Source organism: Symphalangus syndactylus, chromosome 14, assembly GCF_028878055.3.
Source record: "Symphalangus syndactylus isolate Jambi chromosome 14, NHGRI_mSymSyn1-v2.1_pri, whole genome shotgun sequence".
In the NCBI taxonomy this organism is placed as follows: Eukaryota; Metazoa; Chordata; class Mammalia; order Primates; family Hylobatidae; genus Symphalangus; species Symphalangus syndactylus.
This window is the reverse complement of record NC_072436.2, coordinates 55502405-55517560: the sequence shown is the minus strand read 5'-3', so window position 1 is coordinate 55517560 and position 15156 is coordinate 55502405. Positions and strand designations below refer to the sequence as shown.

Sequence of the window (15156 nt, the reverse complement as noted above, 5' to 3'; positions counted from 1 at the left end):
TCCCAGCTACTCAGGAGGCTGACACAGGAGAATCGCTTGAACCCAGGAGGCAGAGGTTGCAGTGAGCAGAGATTGCACCACTGCACTTCACCCTGGGCGACAGAGTGAGACTCCTTCTCAAAAAAAAAAAAAAAAAAAAAAAAAAGTCCGGGCACAGTGGCTCACGCCTGTAATCCCAGCACTTTGGGAGGCCGAGGCGGATGGATCATGAGGTCAGGAGTTCAAGACCAGCCTGGCCAAGATGGTGAAACCCCGTCTCTACTAAAAATAAAAAAAAAAATGGCCAGGCGCGGTGGCTCACGCCTGTAATCCCAGCACTTTGGGAGGCCGAGGCGGGGGGATCACGAGGTCAGGAGATCGAGACCATCCTGGCTAACACAGTGAAACCCCGTCTCTACTAAAAATACAAAAAATTAGCCGGGCCAGGTGGCGGGCGCCTGTAGTCCCAGCTACTCGGGAGGCTGAGGCAGGAGAATGGTGTGAACCCCGGGGAGCGGAGCCTGCAGTGAGCCGAAATCGCGCCACTGCACTCCAGCCTGGGCGACAGCGAGACTGTCTCAAAAAAAAAAAAAAAAAAAAAAAAAAAAAAAAAAAAAAAAAAAAAAAAAAAAAAAAAGATAAATAAGAATTAGCTGGGTGCAGTGGCAGGTGCCTGTAATCCCAGGTACTCAGGAGGCTGAGGAAGGAGAATCGCTTGAACTCAAAGGGCGGAGGGTGCAGTGAGCCAAGATCGCGCCACTGCACTCCACCCTGGGCGACAGAGTGAGACTTCATCTCAATAAATAAATAAATTAAAAATAAAAAAAGAAAAAAAAAAACACAAAAAGATACTTACTTGTACACTTCAGAAAACAGTATTTTCTAACATCTGTTTAGCATTTATTTCCCTTTAATTTCTATTTCTATTATTTTCTAAATGTTCACTCAGGTGCAAAAAAATAACTTCAACAATTAATAGTTTGACATGATGTCAGCTATTTAAGATACTCAATGTCATCCTCTGCTTTTCACCACCTTCTTGCATTTGGGGGCGAAGAGTTAAACTACTTTTTTTTAATGCTGCAACTCTTTTTGAATCATTATTAAAATAAGACTGGGGGAAGAGAGGTTATATAAAGGAAATAAAGCATCTATAATGGAATTTAGGCTTTTGCTGTTACAGCTGAGAAGAACTAGAGCTTCCAAGGAAAGGCTGACCTAAGAATAAGGCCAAATCTTTTGCTTCTTATCAACACAACGCTACCAAAGTCTGGAGTTATTTTCTGACTTTATTCTGAAAGCTAACTTTTAGCTTGGCTGGACTGTTTTTTTCTTTTCTTCTCTCGTCTTTCTCTCTCTCTCTCTCCTCTTTCTTTCTCTCTCTCTCCTTTTCTTTCTTTTTTAGAGATGGGCTCTTGCTGTTGTTGCCTGAAGCCCCAAACTCCTGGGCTCAAGGCATCCTCCTTCCTCAGCCTCCTGAGCAGCTTGGACTTGAGGCCTGTGCTACCACACCCGGCTAACGGGCAGGAACGTTTCTAAACAGACTGAATTTAGAGTGCTTATTGCTCAAGCAGGGATAATTTCTACAAGGTCCAGTTCAGGCTGAGATTTTTATTTTGTCCCTAATTTCCTGAAACCAAAACAAAGTGGTTTTAATCTAGGATCGCAGAGGTAGAAAACCTAGTGGGGTCTCTGGGAACTTTATGCCTGTTTTCTCCTTCCCTGGTCCTTTCTCCATGCTTTTATTGTTACCAGGGAGATGTCCTGGTTTAATGTAAGTGTCCCTTACAAAACTTTCTAAGAACTTAGCCCCAGAAAATAAAAAAAATGATGATAGCCAATTAGGCAAGAGAGGGGGTAATTTAGTCTTATACTTTCTCAGAGGGAATACAAATTAATACAGCCTTCCTGGAGAGGAATTTGGCAATGTTTATCAAACTTAAAAACTGTGTACTAGGCCGGGTGCAGTGGCTCACGCCTGTAATCCCAGCACTTTGGGAGGCCGAGGCGGGTGAATCACTTGAGGTCAGGAGTTCGAGACCAGCCTGGCCAACATAGTGAAAACCTGTCTCTACTAAAAATACAAAAAAAAATTAGCCAGGCTTGGTGGTGGGTGCCTGTAGCCCCTGCTACTCAGGAGGCTGAGGCAGGAGAATCACTTGAACCCGGGAGGCGGAGGTTGCAGTGAGCCGAGATTGCACCACTGCATTCCAGCATGGGTGACAGAGTGAAACTCTGTCTCTAAATAAATAAATAAAACTGTGTACTCCACTTCTGGGAATTTATTCAAGGAAAGTCAACTCTTCTCCTAGCTCTAGCCTTCTTTCTGTACATTAGATTGATGGGTCATTAACTGTTCTTAGTATGTTTCTGTATTTTCATAATAGACTATAATAAACATGTATACCTTTGATAATAAAAAATTAAAAATCATCAGTAAATATAAAATATACCCTGTTAGAAACAACTTGCATTCAGAAGTGCTTAGTGTTAAATGTGGGGACCACCTTCAACAACCAGTTTTTGGTTTTCTTTTTAATTCTTGAAAACTCAGTATACATTAACTGTAGTTCTTCCAATGACCTAGGGTTTGGGAACACAATTTTAAAAGCCCATGGCCACTCTTGTAGCTATTACTTTCGTGGGATGACCTAAACAGAGCTTCAGACTATGACAATGATCTCCTCTCCTTGTGGCCCATGTGCTGTTCCCTCACACTTCCACAGACTTCCATGGGATATGTGAGTCAATACTAAGGTGGCCGCTCTAGTTATTCCTTCCAAGGACATCTGGAATCCGATTATCTGATGAGATATTCTATTGCTCCATTTTACAGCAGGAGACCTTATCAAAATTCTCCTAGATTACATGGCAGCAGCCCTGGGAACAGAAGGCAAGTTTAAAATAGTTTTTTTTTTTCCAAACCACATTCCTTTCTTGAATCTATTTACAGTACTGTTTCAAGATGTTTTCTGAAGGGTCCACAGGGGCTACATTGAAAACCTTCTTGTTATTGTTTGCTGACTGCTGGGATGGTTTTAATCGGAGAAGAGGCCATTAATTTCAGCTTGGGTGTTAGAAGAACTCCTGAAATGTCTCCAAACTGATTCAGGAGAAACTGCTTAACAGAAGAGGACTTATTCCTGTCCTGAAACAAACTCCTTAGCATGGACATATGCTGTAACCACAGACAAAGAGAACCACATTTTTTGAACATATTATACCCCAAAGGCATCTTAGATTTCTAAATATTATCAGTATCAGATGACAAAACCTGTTCAACAAGGACCATAGCCTCAATATGCTGGTTGACAGCCTCCTCCTTTGGAATATTCTTGGTGTTTGGTAACTTCTCTAGTAAGACCTAGTTTTTATTACACTAGTTTTTCTTAAAGAAATTTTTTGAAAGGGGTTTTATTTTAATGACTCAGGTAAAATTTTCTGAGGTAAAAGACCTCACGTCTGTCTCAGCAGACATCTGCCCCTTCCCACGATCCTGACTTGAGGCAAGTGAAGGGAGTCCCTTTGTTGCGAGGCCAATTTAGTTCTAGGTTCCAGAAAAGCCTGAGTCTCTCAGTAGTTCAGATCAAACCCGATGCCCCAGATTTAAGCAGAACTAATCCAAATGCCCAAATCAGTTTCAGAAGGATCTCAGGTTTTAACTAGGGTCAGGTACATCTTTTCTAGGTTAGGTAGGTGCTCCTATGCCTCAGCTAAGGACATAGCACTTTGGTCAGCCCTATATTTGCATGATAAAAGCTTTTTTTTTCTACTTTAAAAATAATTCCTGCATGATTTATCAGGTATAAATTCTTAAAACCCCACCCAGGACAAACCACTATATCAAGGATTTCCATTGTTGATCCCTCTCACCCTAATCCTACTGAATCCAAGTCTATGGGGATAGGCCCCTGGAAGTCTCCTTTTTTTTTTTTTTAATGTAAATGCTTTTCTCATGCCTGTAATCCCAGCACTTATGGGCTTTGGGAAGGCAAGGCAGGAGGATCACTTGAGCCCAGGAGTTCCAGACCAGCCTGGGCAACATGGTGAAACCCCATCTCTACAAAAAAACACAAAAATTACCTGAGTGTGGTGGCATGCACCTGTAGTCCCAGCTACTGGAGAGGCTGAGGTGGGAGGCTCGCTTGAGTCCAGAAGCTTGAGGCTGCAGTGAGCCATGACTGCACCACTGCACTCCAGCCTGGGCAACAGAGCAAGACTCTGAATTTAATAATAACAACAAAAAAGTGAATGCTTTTACAAGTACCCCTTATAACATTTATGCACACTGAAGGGTGAGAACCTCTGCACTGGAACAACTGTAAGAGTAAATGAAAGCTAGAAAAAAAGAAATCTGAGCAAGCAGAGGTGGGAAGATTGAATGCGAGGATTTAATACCAATGCAGGCACAAGAATTTTTTTAAAAAAGATCAGCGGGGAGGGATCATGAACACCTTGGTTTCAACAACTCCAACTCCTTCATACATCATCTTCAGTTAGGTTGGCTGATCAGTGTGCTGATACTTTCTTCTACCTCTGACAGCGTCTTCAGAATTTGGTTGACTTTGACCTCATCAAATTCCAAACACAGAAATTCAGATTCCTGGAAAACATAAAGAATATTTTAGAGGGAAACCACAAGATAGCCAAGGCCATCAGGCATGACCAAACTCAAAATACCCAGGGTCCCAATCCAGCAAGCCCAGCTCAGAACTTAATATCGAAGTGATATTTTACCCAGCAAAGCATATCCACATAATGCCCTAAATAAAAGTGCTTTTATGACGGTGTTTCACATTGATAAATAAGAGGCATACTAATGTCAGATGTTCTCACTAGGTGGCATATGAGAAGCTCTTCCTCTTTGTCATCTCATTTGATCCTCTAATAATTTTTAAGGTAAGAACTTGAGTAGTGCTGTTTTAAAAATGAGGACCCTGAGGCACAAAGAGGTTAACCTGTATCAAAAATAAATACCATAAAAAGGCAGAATCAGACGGTGAACTCTCAGCTCTGGATGACGCTGAAGTCCATACTGTCTCCACAGCACCTTGGATTACAAAAATGAAAGGAGAATTTTGACTGACTCTGATGGACTCTGAGTTAGTCTGGGAAGTGAGCTAACTTGGATTTAGTGGTTATGCCAGAAATTGTGACAAGTTGCTTGGGAAACATGAGCCAGATAACTGAAAGATAACCAGATCTTGAAATAGGAACAAACATTTCTGGGGTCCTTCCACTTGCTGCAAGCCAACCCTCCTCACAGCTCCCTTAAATACATTCCCTTCAATCACTGTTAGGATTGGTCAATCAATCTTAGGTTAGGTAGATGCTAGATATCAAAAAATAAGATTTTTTTTTTCCCTCTGTTGTCCAGGCTGGAGTGCAGTGGCATGACCAGAGCTCACTGTAGCCTCAAATTCCTGGGCTAAAGTGATCCTCCCACCTCAGCCTCCTGAGTAGCTAGGACTACAGGTATGCAACCATGCCCAGTTAATTAAAAAAAAATTTTTTTTTTTTTTTTGTAGAGAGGGGAGTTGAGGGGATCAGTATGTTGCCCAGTTGTAAGATCTCTGAGTTATGGTAGCAGGAATTTCATGTACACTGGACAAATTCTACATCTGCATTATCTTGAGAGACAAGGATAAATTTTATGTATCTAAGAGCAACTACATTCAAAATCCTTCAGAACAGTAATCAAGTAATTTTAGAGCAGTATGAATCCTTACAGAGCATATAATCCAATTGCCTTGTTTTCTAGATAATTAAATCAAGCCCCAGGCATGTTAAATGATGTGGCTAATTAATGTCCCTCTGTTGATGACAGTCACTAAATCAATGTTCTTTTCTCTGTATTTTCCTATCTAACTACTGAAAAGTATCAGAATATACCAGCCCCAACTTTGCCACGTTGACATATAGGTTATTTTGTGCTGAAGGCAATTGAGACTCAACAGATGGAAAAATAAGTCTTGGAGTTTCCCTTATCTGGCCAAGAGCAGAAACTTCTAAAAAATGAGAACTGCCAGGCCAGGCATGGTGGCTCATGCCTGTAACCCCAGCACTTTGGGAGGCTGAGGCAGGAGAATCACTTCAAGCCAGGAGTTCAATACTAGCCTGGGCAATAATAATGAAACACTATCTCTAAAAATAAAAATAAAAATAAATTTAAAAAAGCCAGACATGGTGGTGTGCACCTGTAGTCCTAGCTACTTGGGAGGCTGAGGTGGAAGGATCGCTTGAACCCAAGAGATGGACTGAGCCTAGCAACCTGGGTGAGACCTTGTCTCAAAAAAAAAGAGAGGGTGAGAACTGCCATAAATCCCTCTCTGGGGAAGTTTTATGGGCATGAAAAAGATGGAAAGCTGACACCACGATAAGTCTGCCCAAACCTTAGTAAAATAACTCTTATCTACTATTAGATTTACCATATACTTAATTCCCATAATTTACCACCTTTAGGAGACCAAACCCTTCTTCCTTTGTCTAGTCACTTCTCTCCACAATTTATCTTCCTTTGTTAAAATGGTATGCAAACTTTCAAGTCTAACTACCTCTTTGGGTTTTCTTTTTTTTTTTCTGTTAAGCTTGTGTGCATACAAAATTAAAAATACTTACAACAGTAAAATTTGTAATTTTTTTTCTCCTGTGAATCTTTTGTCAGTTTAATTTGCAGGCCTTATACATGAACCTAAGAAGGCAGAGAAAAAGTTTTTCCTCCCCTACAATACTATGGCATTTCCTACCCCCATCTCCAAAGTGGTAGTTAAAGGAAGGCCAACAAGCTTCTTCAGAAGGAGGGTGTCACTTTGCCATCAGCCAGAAGAACATTCAGGAGTTGATTTTGCTGTTGCTAAGCTGCTGAGTCTACAATGATGATAGTGAACATCCCCCAAGGAGAAATAACTACAAAAGGAAAGAAGGGGCCTCTCGGATGAAAGACTTCCAAAGACAGGGAAGGCAGCTCTCCTTGTCTACAGGAGTTCTGTCCTCAGACATGTATTTGGATAGGAGAGAAGTACAGTCTCATATGTGAGCTTAGAAACTTTGCCAAGTTTTCATTTAGTCCAAAGCAAAAACCAAGTTTAAACAAAGAAAGAATACTAATTAAGTGTTCAAGCTGTAGGAGGGGTTATCTCTTTTTGGAAAGAAAAGCAAATTTATGACAAATTAGGCAGTTCAGTCGGCAAAATTCAGAACAGCTCTCAGATGTGAAAGCCTGTCCTTCATTCGGTTTTATTGAGGCCTTTGGTTTGACTTTAAAACAATTTTTTTTTTTTTTGAGAGAAGAGTCTCGCTCTGTCGCCCAGGTTGGAGTACAGTGGCCCGATCTGCAACCTTTACCTCCCAGGTTCAAGCGATTCTCCTGCCTCAGCCTCCTGAGTGGCTGGGATTACAGGTGTGCACAACCACGCCTGGCTAATTTTTGTATTTTTTTTTTTTTTAGTAGAGACAGGGTGTCGTCATGTTGGCCAGGCTGGTCTCGAACTCCTGACCTCAAGTGATCCACCTGCCTTGGCCTTCAAAGAGCTGGGATTACAGGCATGAGCCACTGTGTCTGGCCTAAAACAATTTTTTAAACATCTGGCCTTGGACACAATGGTCTAGAAATTAGTGATTACCAGTAACTAACATATATATTAAGGACATTGATAAAAAAGATGATGTAGCCTATATTTCACCTCAGTGAAAGAAAGTTATAGTAATAAATCACCTGGTTTTCTATGTATAGGCAAAGAGATTACCAGGAATAATATTCATAGAGATAGGAGCAACTGAGTAAGGCATGCTTAAAAATAGCCAGGATCTTTTCTGACTAAGGGATCATTAGTTTGTTGTAGGTTTCAGGACTCATTTGTGATTGGACCTCTATGTATGAATGAAGCTCAGTTTATTTTTGAGGGATGCCAAATACTAGAGAAAGAGTAGGCTAAATAATGAAGTCCAGGCTGGGTGTGATGGCTCACGCCTGTAATCCCAGCACTTTGGGAGGCTGAGGCAGGTGGATCACGAGGTCCGTGATCGAGACCATCCTGGCTAACACGGTGAAACCCTGTCTCCACTTAAAACACAAAAAATTAGCCAGGCATGGTGGCAGGCCTGTAGTCCCAGCTACTCGGGAGGCTGAGGCAGGAGAATGGCATGCACCTGGGAGGCGGAGCTTGCAGTGAGCCGAGATCACGCCACTGCACTCCAGCCTGGGCGACAGAGCGAGACTCCATCTCAAAACAAATAAAATAAAAAATAATAATAAAAAATAAATAAAGAAGCCCAAAGTTAAACAGATATATTTTCCATCCCAATCTTCACCTTTCTTCACTTGAAATAATGCACATTAACAGCCTTCAAAAGTGACATGTAAACATACATGACACTTGAAACTGTTTACTTAAAGCTGTATTACCAAGGCCTACTTTCATGTAGATATGCTATCAAAATATTTTATAAGGAATTCAAGAGCCTTTAAACTGCAGCTTAACATATAGAAATTTCTTCACATTTTGCATTTGGCTCGGGTACCCTACGGAAAATACATCTGATGCACTTGAAAATAGAGGCCGGGCACGGTGGCTCACGCCTGTAATCCCAACATTTTGGGAAGCCGAGGCGGGTGGATCAGGAGGTTAGGAGTTCGAGACTAGCCTGATCAACATGGTGAAACCTCGTCTTTATTAAAAATACAAAAATTAGCCAGGCTTGGTGGTGGGCACCTGTAATCCCAGCTACTCAGGAGGCTGAGGCAGGAGAATTGCTTGAACCCAGGAGGCGGAGGTTGCAGTGAGCCAAGATCATGCTATTGCACTCCAGCCTGGGCGACAGAGCGAGACTCTATCTCAAAAAAAAAATATATATATATATATGTGTGTGTGTGTGTGTGTGTACGTGTGTATGTGTGTGTGTGTATATAAATATATATTTAGAAATGCAGGTGTGGGCTGGGGTGGTGGCTCATGCCTACAATCCCAGCACTTTGGGAGGCTGAGGCAGGTGAATTGCTTCAGCCCAGGAGTTTCAGACCAGCCTGGGCAACATGGCGAAACCCCATCTCTAAAAAAAGTATAAAAATAAGCTGGGCATGATGGCATGTGCCTGTAGTCCCAGCTACTTAGGAGACTGAGGCAGAAGGATTGCTTGAGCCTGGGAAGTCAAGGTTGCAGTGAGCTGAGATCATGCCACTGGACTCTAGCCTTGGCAACAGAGTAAGATCCTGTCTCAAGAAAAGAAGGGAAAGGGAAAGGAAAAGGAAAAAGAAAGGAAAAGAAAGGAAGGCAGGCAGGCAGATGTGATGCTTATCAAGCCAGAGGCAGAAGGTACAAGAGCAATCTGAAACACTTGTTACTTTTTTCATGGTCATCTTGGGCTTAACTGGCGATAAAAATAAGAGATGATGACTAAAATTCCTGTATTTAAGTATCTGAGTCAAGAATCAAACTAGCTTGTTTTCAGTAAAGGATGCAGTATGGAGCAGGGTCAGAATGTGGTTAGCAGATAAGCAAGCACATCATTGTCAAGAACATGTACTTTGTGATCCTGGGGAGTACAGCAGTGTATTAAACTCAACGGTTTAAATAGCCATTCCAAATTACAATGGAAAGCAAAGGCAAAATATTCAAATTTTTGTCTCTCCAAGTGCAAATGTTAAAAAGTCACAAAATCCTATGAGAAAATCCTTGAGAGGATTCCCTCTCCAAACCAACAAAAAAACCGAGCCAGCTCTAACACTTCCTGACAAGGCCATCTCACATATTCCTAAGGAACTCCTTCCCTGGTAACCACTCAACACTCCTCAGGAAACTCTTACTGGTGAAGCCGAAATCTTTAATGCTTTAGCTTAAACTCATTTCCTAGCAAGGTTAGAGAGTATAATTGATTATTAGTTTACAGAATAACTGAAGGCTGTTAGTAAGCAAATGTTTGGTTTCATCCATCTGCACACTAAATAACCTCTTTGTGTGTAACTGTACATTTTAAAAATCTCCTTAACTAGGTTCTGGGCAATTCTTCTGCAAAACAAGACTACAGTGACAAAATGCTTAAAATAGAAAATAAAAAACACTTATCACATATTAAATACTTAAATAGAACCATTTAGAACAAATTCAACATAAAATAAAACAACAGTCCTATAATATATTTTCTACAGTAATACTACTTCCCATGCAAAATTTTCACAAAGCTTTATCCCCTAATTTATGGATCATATTTAGGATTATAATACAACATTGGCAACGTTGGCTCTAATGTCTTGTGTTTTCTTTTAAAAATGATGAAAGTTGGCGGATGGAGGGTGAGAGTGGGAAAGGATGCCTTAGAATTTCACTAACCAATACTGATTCAAAAAGGCCACGTAGGTGTGTACCTGTAATCCCAGCTACTTGGGAGGCTGACGCAAGAGAATCGCTTGAACCTGTGAGAGGGAGGTTGCAGTGAGCCAAGATTGCGCCACTGCACTCCAGCCTGGGCGACAGATTGAGACTCCATCTCAAAAAAGAAAAAAAAAAAAAAAAGAAAAAAAAGCCACATAAAGCTGGCTATGTTTTATAAAGCTTATTACCCCATATTTTTCTTTTAATTTCATTTGTTGACACAAAGGTACTCTTTACTGAGCACAAACTTTGGCCATAAAGCCTATCTTCTGTTTAGACTGTCCTTTCACATGCTTAAAATAACCCTTTGACCCACAACTCTGCAACTGTCTTCTGCGTTTAACCACAGTGGAAGGAGGGGAGAGAAAGAGAGAAAGATGAAGAGGAAGAGCAAGCACTCAAGAATGAACACATATGGCAGACATTAAAATTGGCAATGGCTCCTTGAAGGGCAATTAAGTAATAAATCAGAAACCCAGTAGCACTGAACATTGCCTGCCAGAGAAGTTCAAAACATCTTCATAAGTAAACCTGTGTTCACCACTCATTCCCACACTTCTGTGGCTTTCTCACAATTATCATTGATACTGTTCCTTTACTTCAAGAGACCTGGAATCCCAGAAATAGCTTCTCTGTAGCAAGAGATCACCCAACTTCCTTCCTAAGGAACAAGTGGCCCCAATTAAAATTTTGTATTTTCCTGAAAACTGTGCTGATTATTTTCCATTTGTCCTTTCATATTCATTATCTTCCCTTCTCTGCCTTATTCCATGTCCTGTGGGGCTGTTCTCAAAAAATTGTGTCACTCCTTACAGTTGGGTTCAGGCAAGAGGAGAAAGAGGTTATTATATTAATTCCTCTGATATTTCCAATAATTTCTATGTAGGGTATCGTTTCTTCATTTCCTATTTTATTTACTGGTCTCAATCACTATTTCTTCCGGTTTACAAAGCCAACAGTACACACATAAAGCTAAGTCTCTTCAGACTGCTGAAGCATAGAATCACCAAATACAAACTCCAAGGTTGAGCAGAGCAAGGACTGTCATCATGCCTAGGTTGGTAAGAAGGTTGCCCTCCAAGTATTAAATAATAGGATAAGCTAGAACCAATATTTGATATTTTCTATTATCATTTGATACTGAATTTTTGTTTGTTTGTTTGTTTAGACGGAGTCTCGCTGTCACCCAGGCTGGAGTGCAGTGGCATGATCTCAGCTCACTGCATCCTTTGCCTCCCAGGTTCAAGCAATTCACCTGCCTCAGCCTCCCAAGTAGCTGGGACTACAGGCATGTGCCACCATGCCCAGCTAATTTTTTGTATTTTTAGTAAAGACAGGGTTTCACTATGTTAGCCAGGATGGTCTCAATCTCCTGACTTTGTGATCCACCCGCCTCGGCCTCCCAAAGTGTTGGGATTACGGGCGTGAGCCACCGCACCCGGTCTTGAAATATCTTATATGGTGGCACTTTGACATCTTAAGAATGAAAGGAAGGGAAGGAGGGAGGGAGGGAGGCAGGCAGAAGAGTAGAAGGAGGAGGAAGAACAACATCATCAACAACTAAGATGAGATTTCATTAAGAATTTGCTCTTTAGTTTAATTAGATCCTGTTTGTCAATTTTTGCTTTCGTTTCAATTGCTTTTGGTGATTTCGTCATGAAATCTTTGCCTGTGACCATGCCCTGAATGGTACTGCCTAGATTTTCTTCTAGGGTTTTTACAGTTTTGGGTTTTACATTTAAGTCTTTAATCCACCTTGAGTTTTTTTTTTTCTTTTTTTTTTTTTTTTTGACAGAGTCTCATACTGTCACCTAGGCTGGAGTGAAGTGGTGCCATCTCAGCTCACAGCAACCTCTGCCTGCTGTGTTCAAGCAATTCTCATGCCTTAGCCTCCCAAGTAGCTGGGACTACAGGCGCATACCAACATGCCTGGCTAATTTTTGCATTTCTAGTAGAGATGGGGTTTCACCATTTTGGCCAGGCTAGTCTTGAATTTCTGATCTCAAATGATCCACCTGCCTCAGCCTCCCAAAGTGCTGGGATTACAGACATGAGCCACCGTGCCCAACCTCATCCTTTTTTTTTGAGATGGAGTCTCGCTCTGTCTCCCAGGCTGGAGTGCAGTGGCATGATCTCGGCTCGCTGCAACCTCTGTCTCCTGGGTTCAAGTAATTCTCCTGCCTCAGCCTTCTGAGTAGCTGGGACTACAGGCATATGCCACCATGCCTAATTTTTTTGTATTTCTAGTAGAGATGGGGTTTCACCATGTTGGTCAGGCTGGTCTCAAACTCCTGACTTCAAATGATCTGCCTGCCTTGGCCTCCCAAAGTGTTTGGATTACAGGCATGAGCCACTACGCCCGGCCCCCTGGCCTCATCTTGAGTTAATTTTTATATAAGGTGTAAGGAAGGGGTCTAGTTTCAATTTGCTGCATATGGCTAGCCAGTTCTCCCAGCACCATTTATTAAATAGGGAATCCTTTCCCCATTGCTTGTTTTTGTCAGGTTTGTTGAAGATCAGATGGTTGTAGATGTGCAGTCTTATTTCTGGGTTCTCTATTCTGTTCCATTCGTCTATGTGTCTGTTCTTGTGTCAGTACCATGCTGTTTTGGTTACTGTGGCCTTGTAGTATAGTTTGGAGTCTGGTAGCATGATGCCTTCAGCTTTGTTCTTTTTGCTTAGGATTGTCTTGGTTATGTGAACTCTTTTTTGGTTCCATATGAATTTTAAAATACTTCTAATTCTATGAGGAATGTCAATAGTAGTTTAACAGCAATAGCACTGAATCTATAAATTACTTTGGGCAGTATGGCCATTTTCACGATTTTGATTCTTTCTGTCTATGAGCATGGGAATGTTTTTCCATTTGTTTGTGTCCTCTCTGATTTCTTTGAGCAGTGGTCTGTAGTTCTCCTTGAAGAGGTCCTTCATTTTCCTTGTTAGCTGTTCTTAGGTATTTTATTCTCTTTGTAGCAATTGTGAATGGGAGTTCATTCATGACTTGGCTTTCTGCTTGCCTGTTGTTGGTGTACAGGAATGCTTGTGACTTTTGCACATTGATTTTGTATCCTGAGACTTTGCTGAAGTTGCTTCAGCTTAAGAAGCTTTTGGGCTGAGATGATAGGGTTTTCTAGATATAGGATCATGTCATCTGCAAACAAAGACAATTTGACTTCCTCTCTTCCTATTTGAATACCTTTATTTCTTTCTCTTGCCTGATTGCCCTGGCCAGAACTTCCAATACTGTGTTGAATAGGAATGGTGAGAGAGGGCATCCTTGTCTTATGCTGGTTTTCAAGGGGAATGCTTCCAGCTTTTGCCCATTCAGTATGATATTGGCTGTGGGTTTGTCATGAATGGCTCTCATAAAAGAAACTATCATCACAGCAAACAAGCAACCTACAGAGTTGGAGAAAATTTTTGCCATCTATCCATCTGACAAAGGTCTAATATCTAGAATCTACAAGCAACTTAAATTTATAAAAACCCATTAAAAAGTGGGCAAAGGACATGAACAGACACTTCTCAAAAGAAGGCATTCATGCAGCCAACAAATGTGAAAAAAAGCTCAACGTCACTGATCATTAGAGAAATGCAAATCAAAACCACAATGAGATAACATCTCATGCCAGTCAGAATGGCAATTATTAAGAAGAAACAACAGATGCTAGTAAGGTTGTGGAGAAATAGGAATGCTTTTACACTGTTGGTGGGAATGTAAAATTAGTCCAACCATTGTGGAAGACGGTGTGGTGATTCATCAAAGATCTAGACCCAGAAATACCATTTGACCCAGCAATCCCCTTGCTGGGTATATACCCAAAGGAATACAAATCATTCTATTAAAAAGATACATGCACGTATGTGTTCACTGAAGCACTATTCACAATAGCAAAGACATGGAATCAACCCAAATGCCCATCAATGATAGGCTAGATAAAGAAAATGTGGTACATACACACCATGGAATACTATGTAGCCATAAAAAGGAACAAGATCATGTCCTTTGCAGGGGACATAGATGGAGCTCGAAGCCATTATCTTCAGCAAACTAATGCAGGAACAGAAAACAAAGCCATTATCCTCAGCAAACTAATCCAAGAACAGAAAACCAAACACCGCATATTCTCACCTATAAGTAAGTGGGAGCTGAACAATGGGAGGACACAGGGAGGGGAACAACATACACTGGGGCCTGTCAGGGGTGAAGTGGGGGGAGGGAGAGCATTAGGAAAAATAGCTAATGCATGCTGGGCTTAATATGTGGGTGACGGGTTGATAGGTAGCAAACCACCATGGCACACGTTTACCTATGTAACAAACCTGCACATACTGCACATGTACCCCAGAACTTAAAATAAAAATTTTAAAAAAAGAGAGAATTTGCATCAAAAGTCCTGGACAACTGAAACATGGCCTTGTATAAGAACATGACCTGTTCTTATACAATGGATAGCTTATGCTGTATCTTAAAACAATACTTTACAAAAAGAAAATTTGTGACATAGTATTTTTTTTTTAGCCTTTGACAAAGTTTTTTTTTAAGCAATAAATATTACTACCAATGGTCCTTATTCAGGCCATTTTTATCTAGACATAGCCTCATTTCAAACACAATAGCCAATAAGTCCCACATCTACTATGTTCAGAGAGCATGCTAACAAAAGAGAAAAAAATCATACTGCAAATCACAATGCAAGTCATCCTACTGAGGCTGAAAAAGGACTGACATCAGTCAGTCTAGGACTGCAACTTAATTACTGAGCAATTAAATTAAAATGACTCACCCCCAAACTCAATAGATACCCAT

The 15156-nt window shown here is 41.0% G+C and overlaps 1 protein-coding gene across 4 annotated transcripts in view; it reads right to left on the bottom strand.

Moving 5' to 3' along the window:
- Positions 1-4348: 4348 nt before the first annotated feature.
- LOC129461867 (COMM domain-containing protein 1) overlaps positions 4349-15156 on the bottom strand; it is a 148162-nt gene continuing 137354 nt past the window's right edge. For 3 of the 4 annotated variants that reach the window (XM_055241319.2, XM_063617708.1, XM_063617709.1), the window contains one exon: positions 4349-4582. In XM_055241319.2, coding sequence (XP_055097294.1) covers positions 4472-4582 — 111 coding nt within the window. In that variant the 3' untranslated portion in view covers positions 4349-4471. The remainder of the gene's footprint in view (positions 4583-15156) is intronic. The other variant, XR_008650706.2, reaches the window with a different exon arrangement.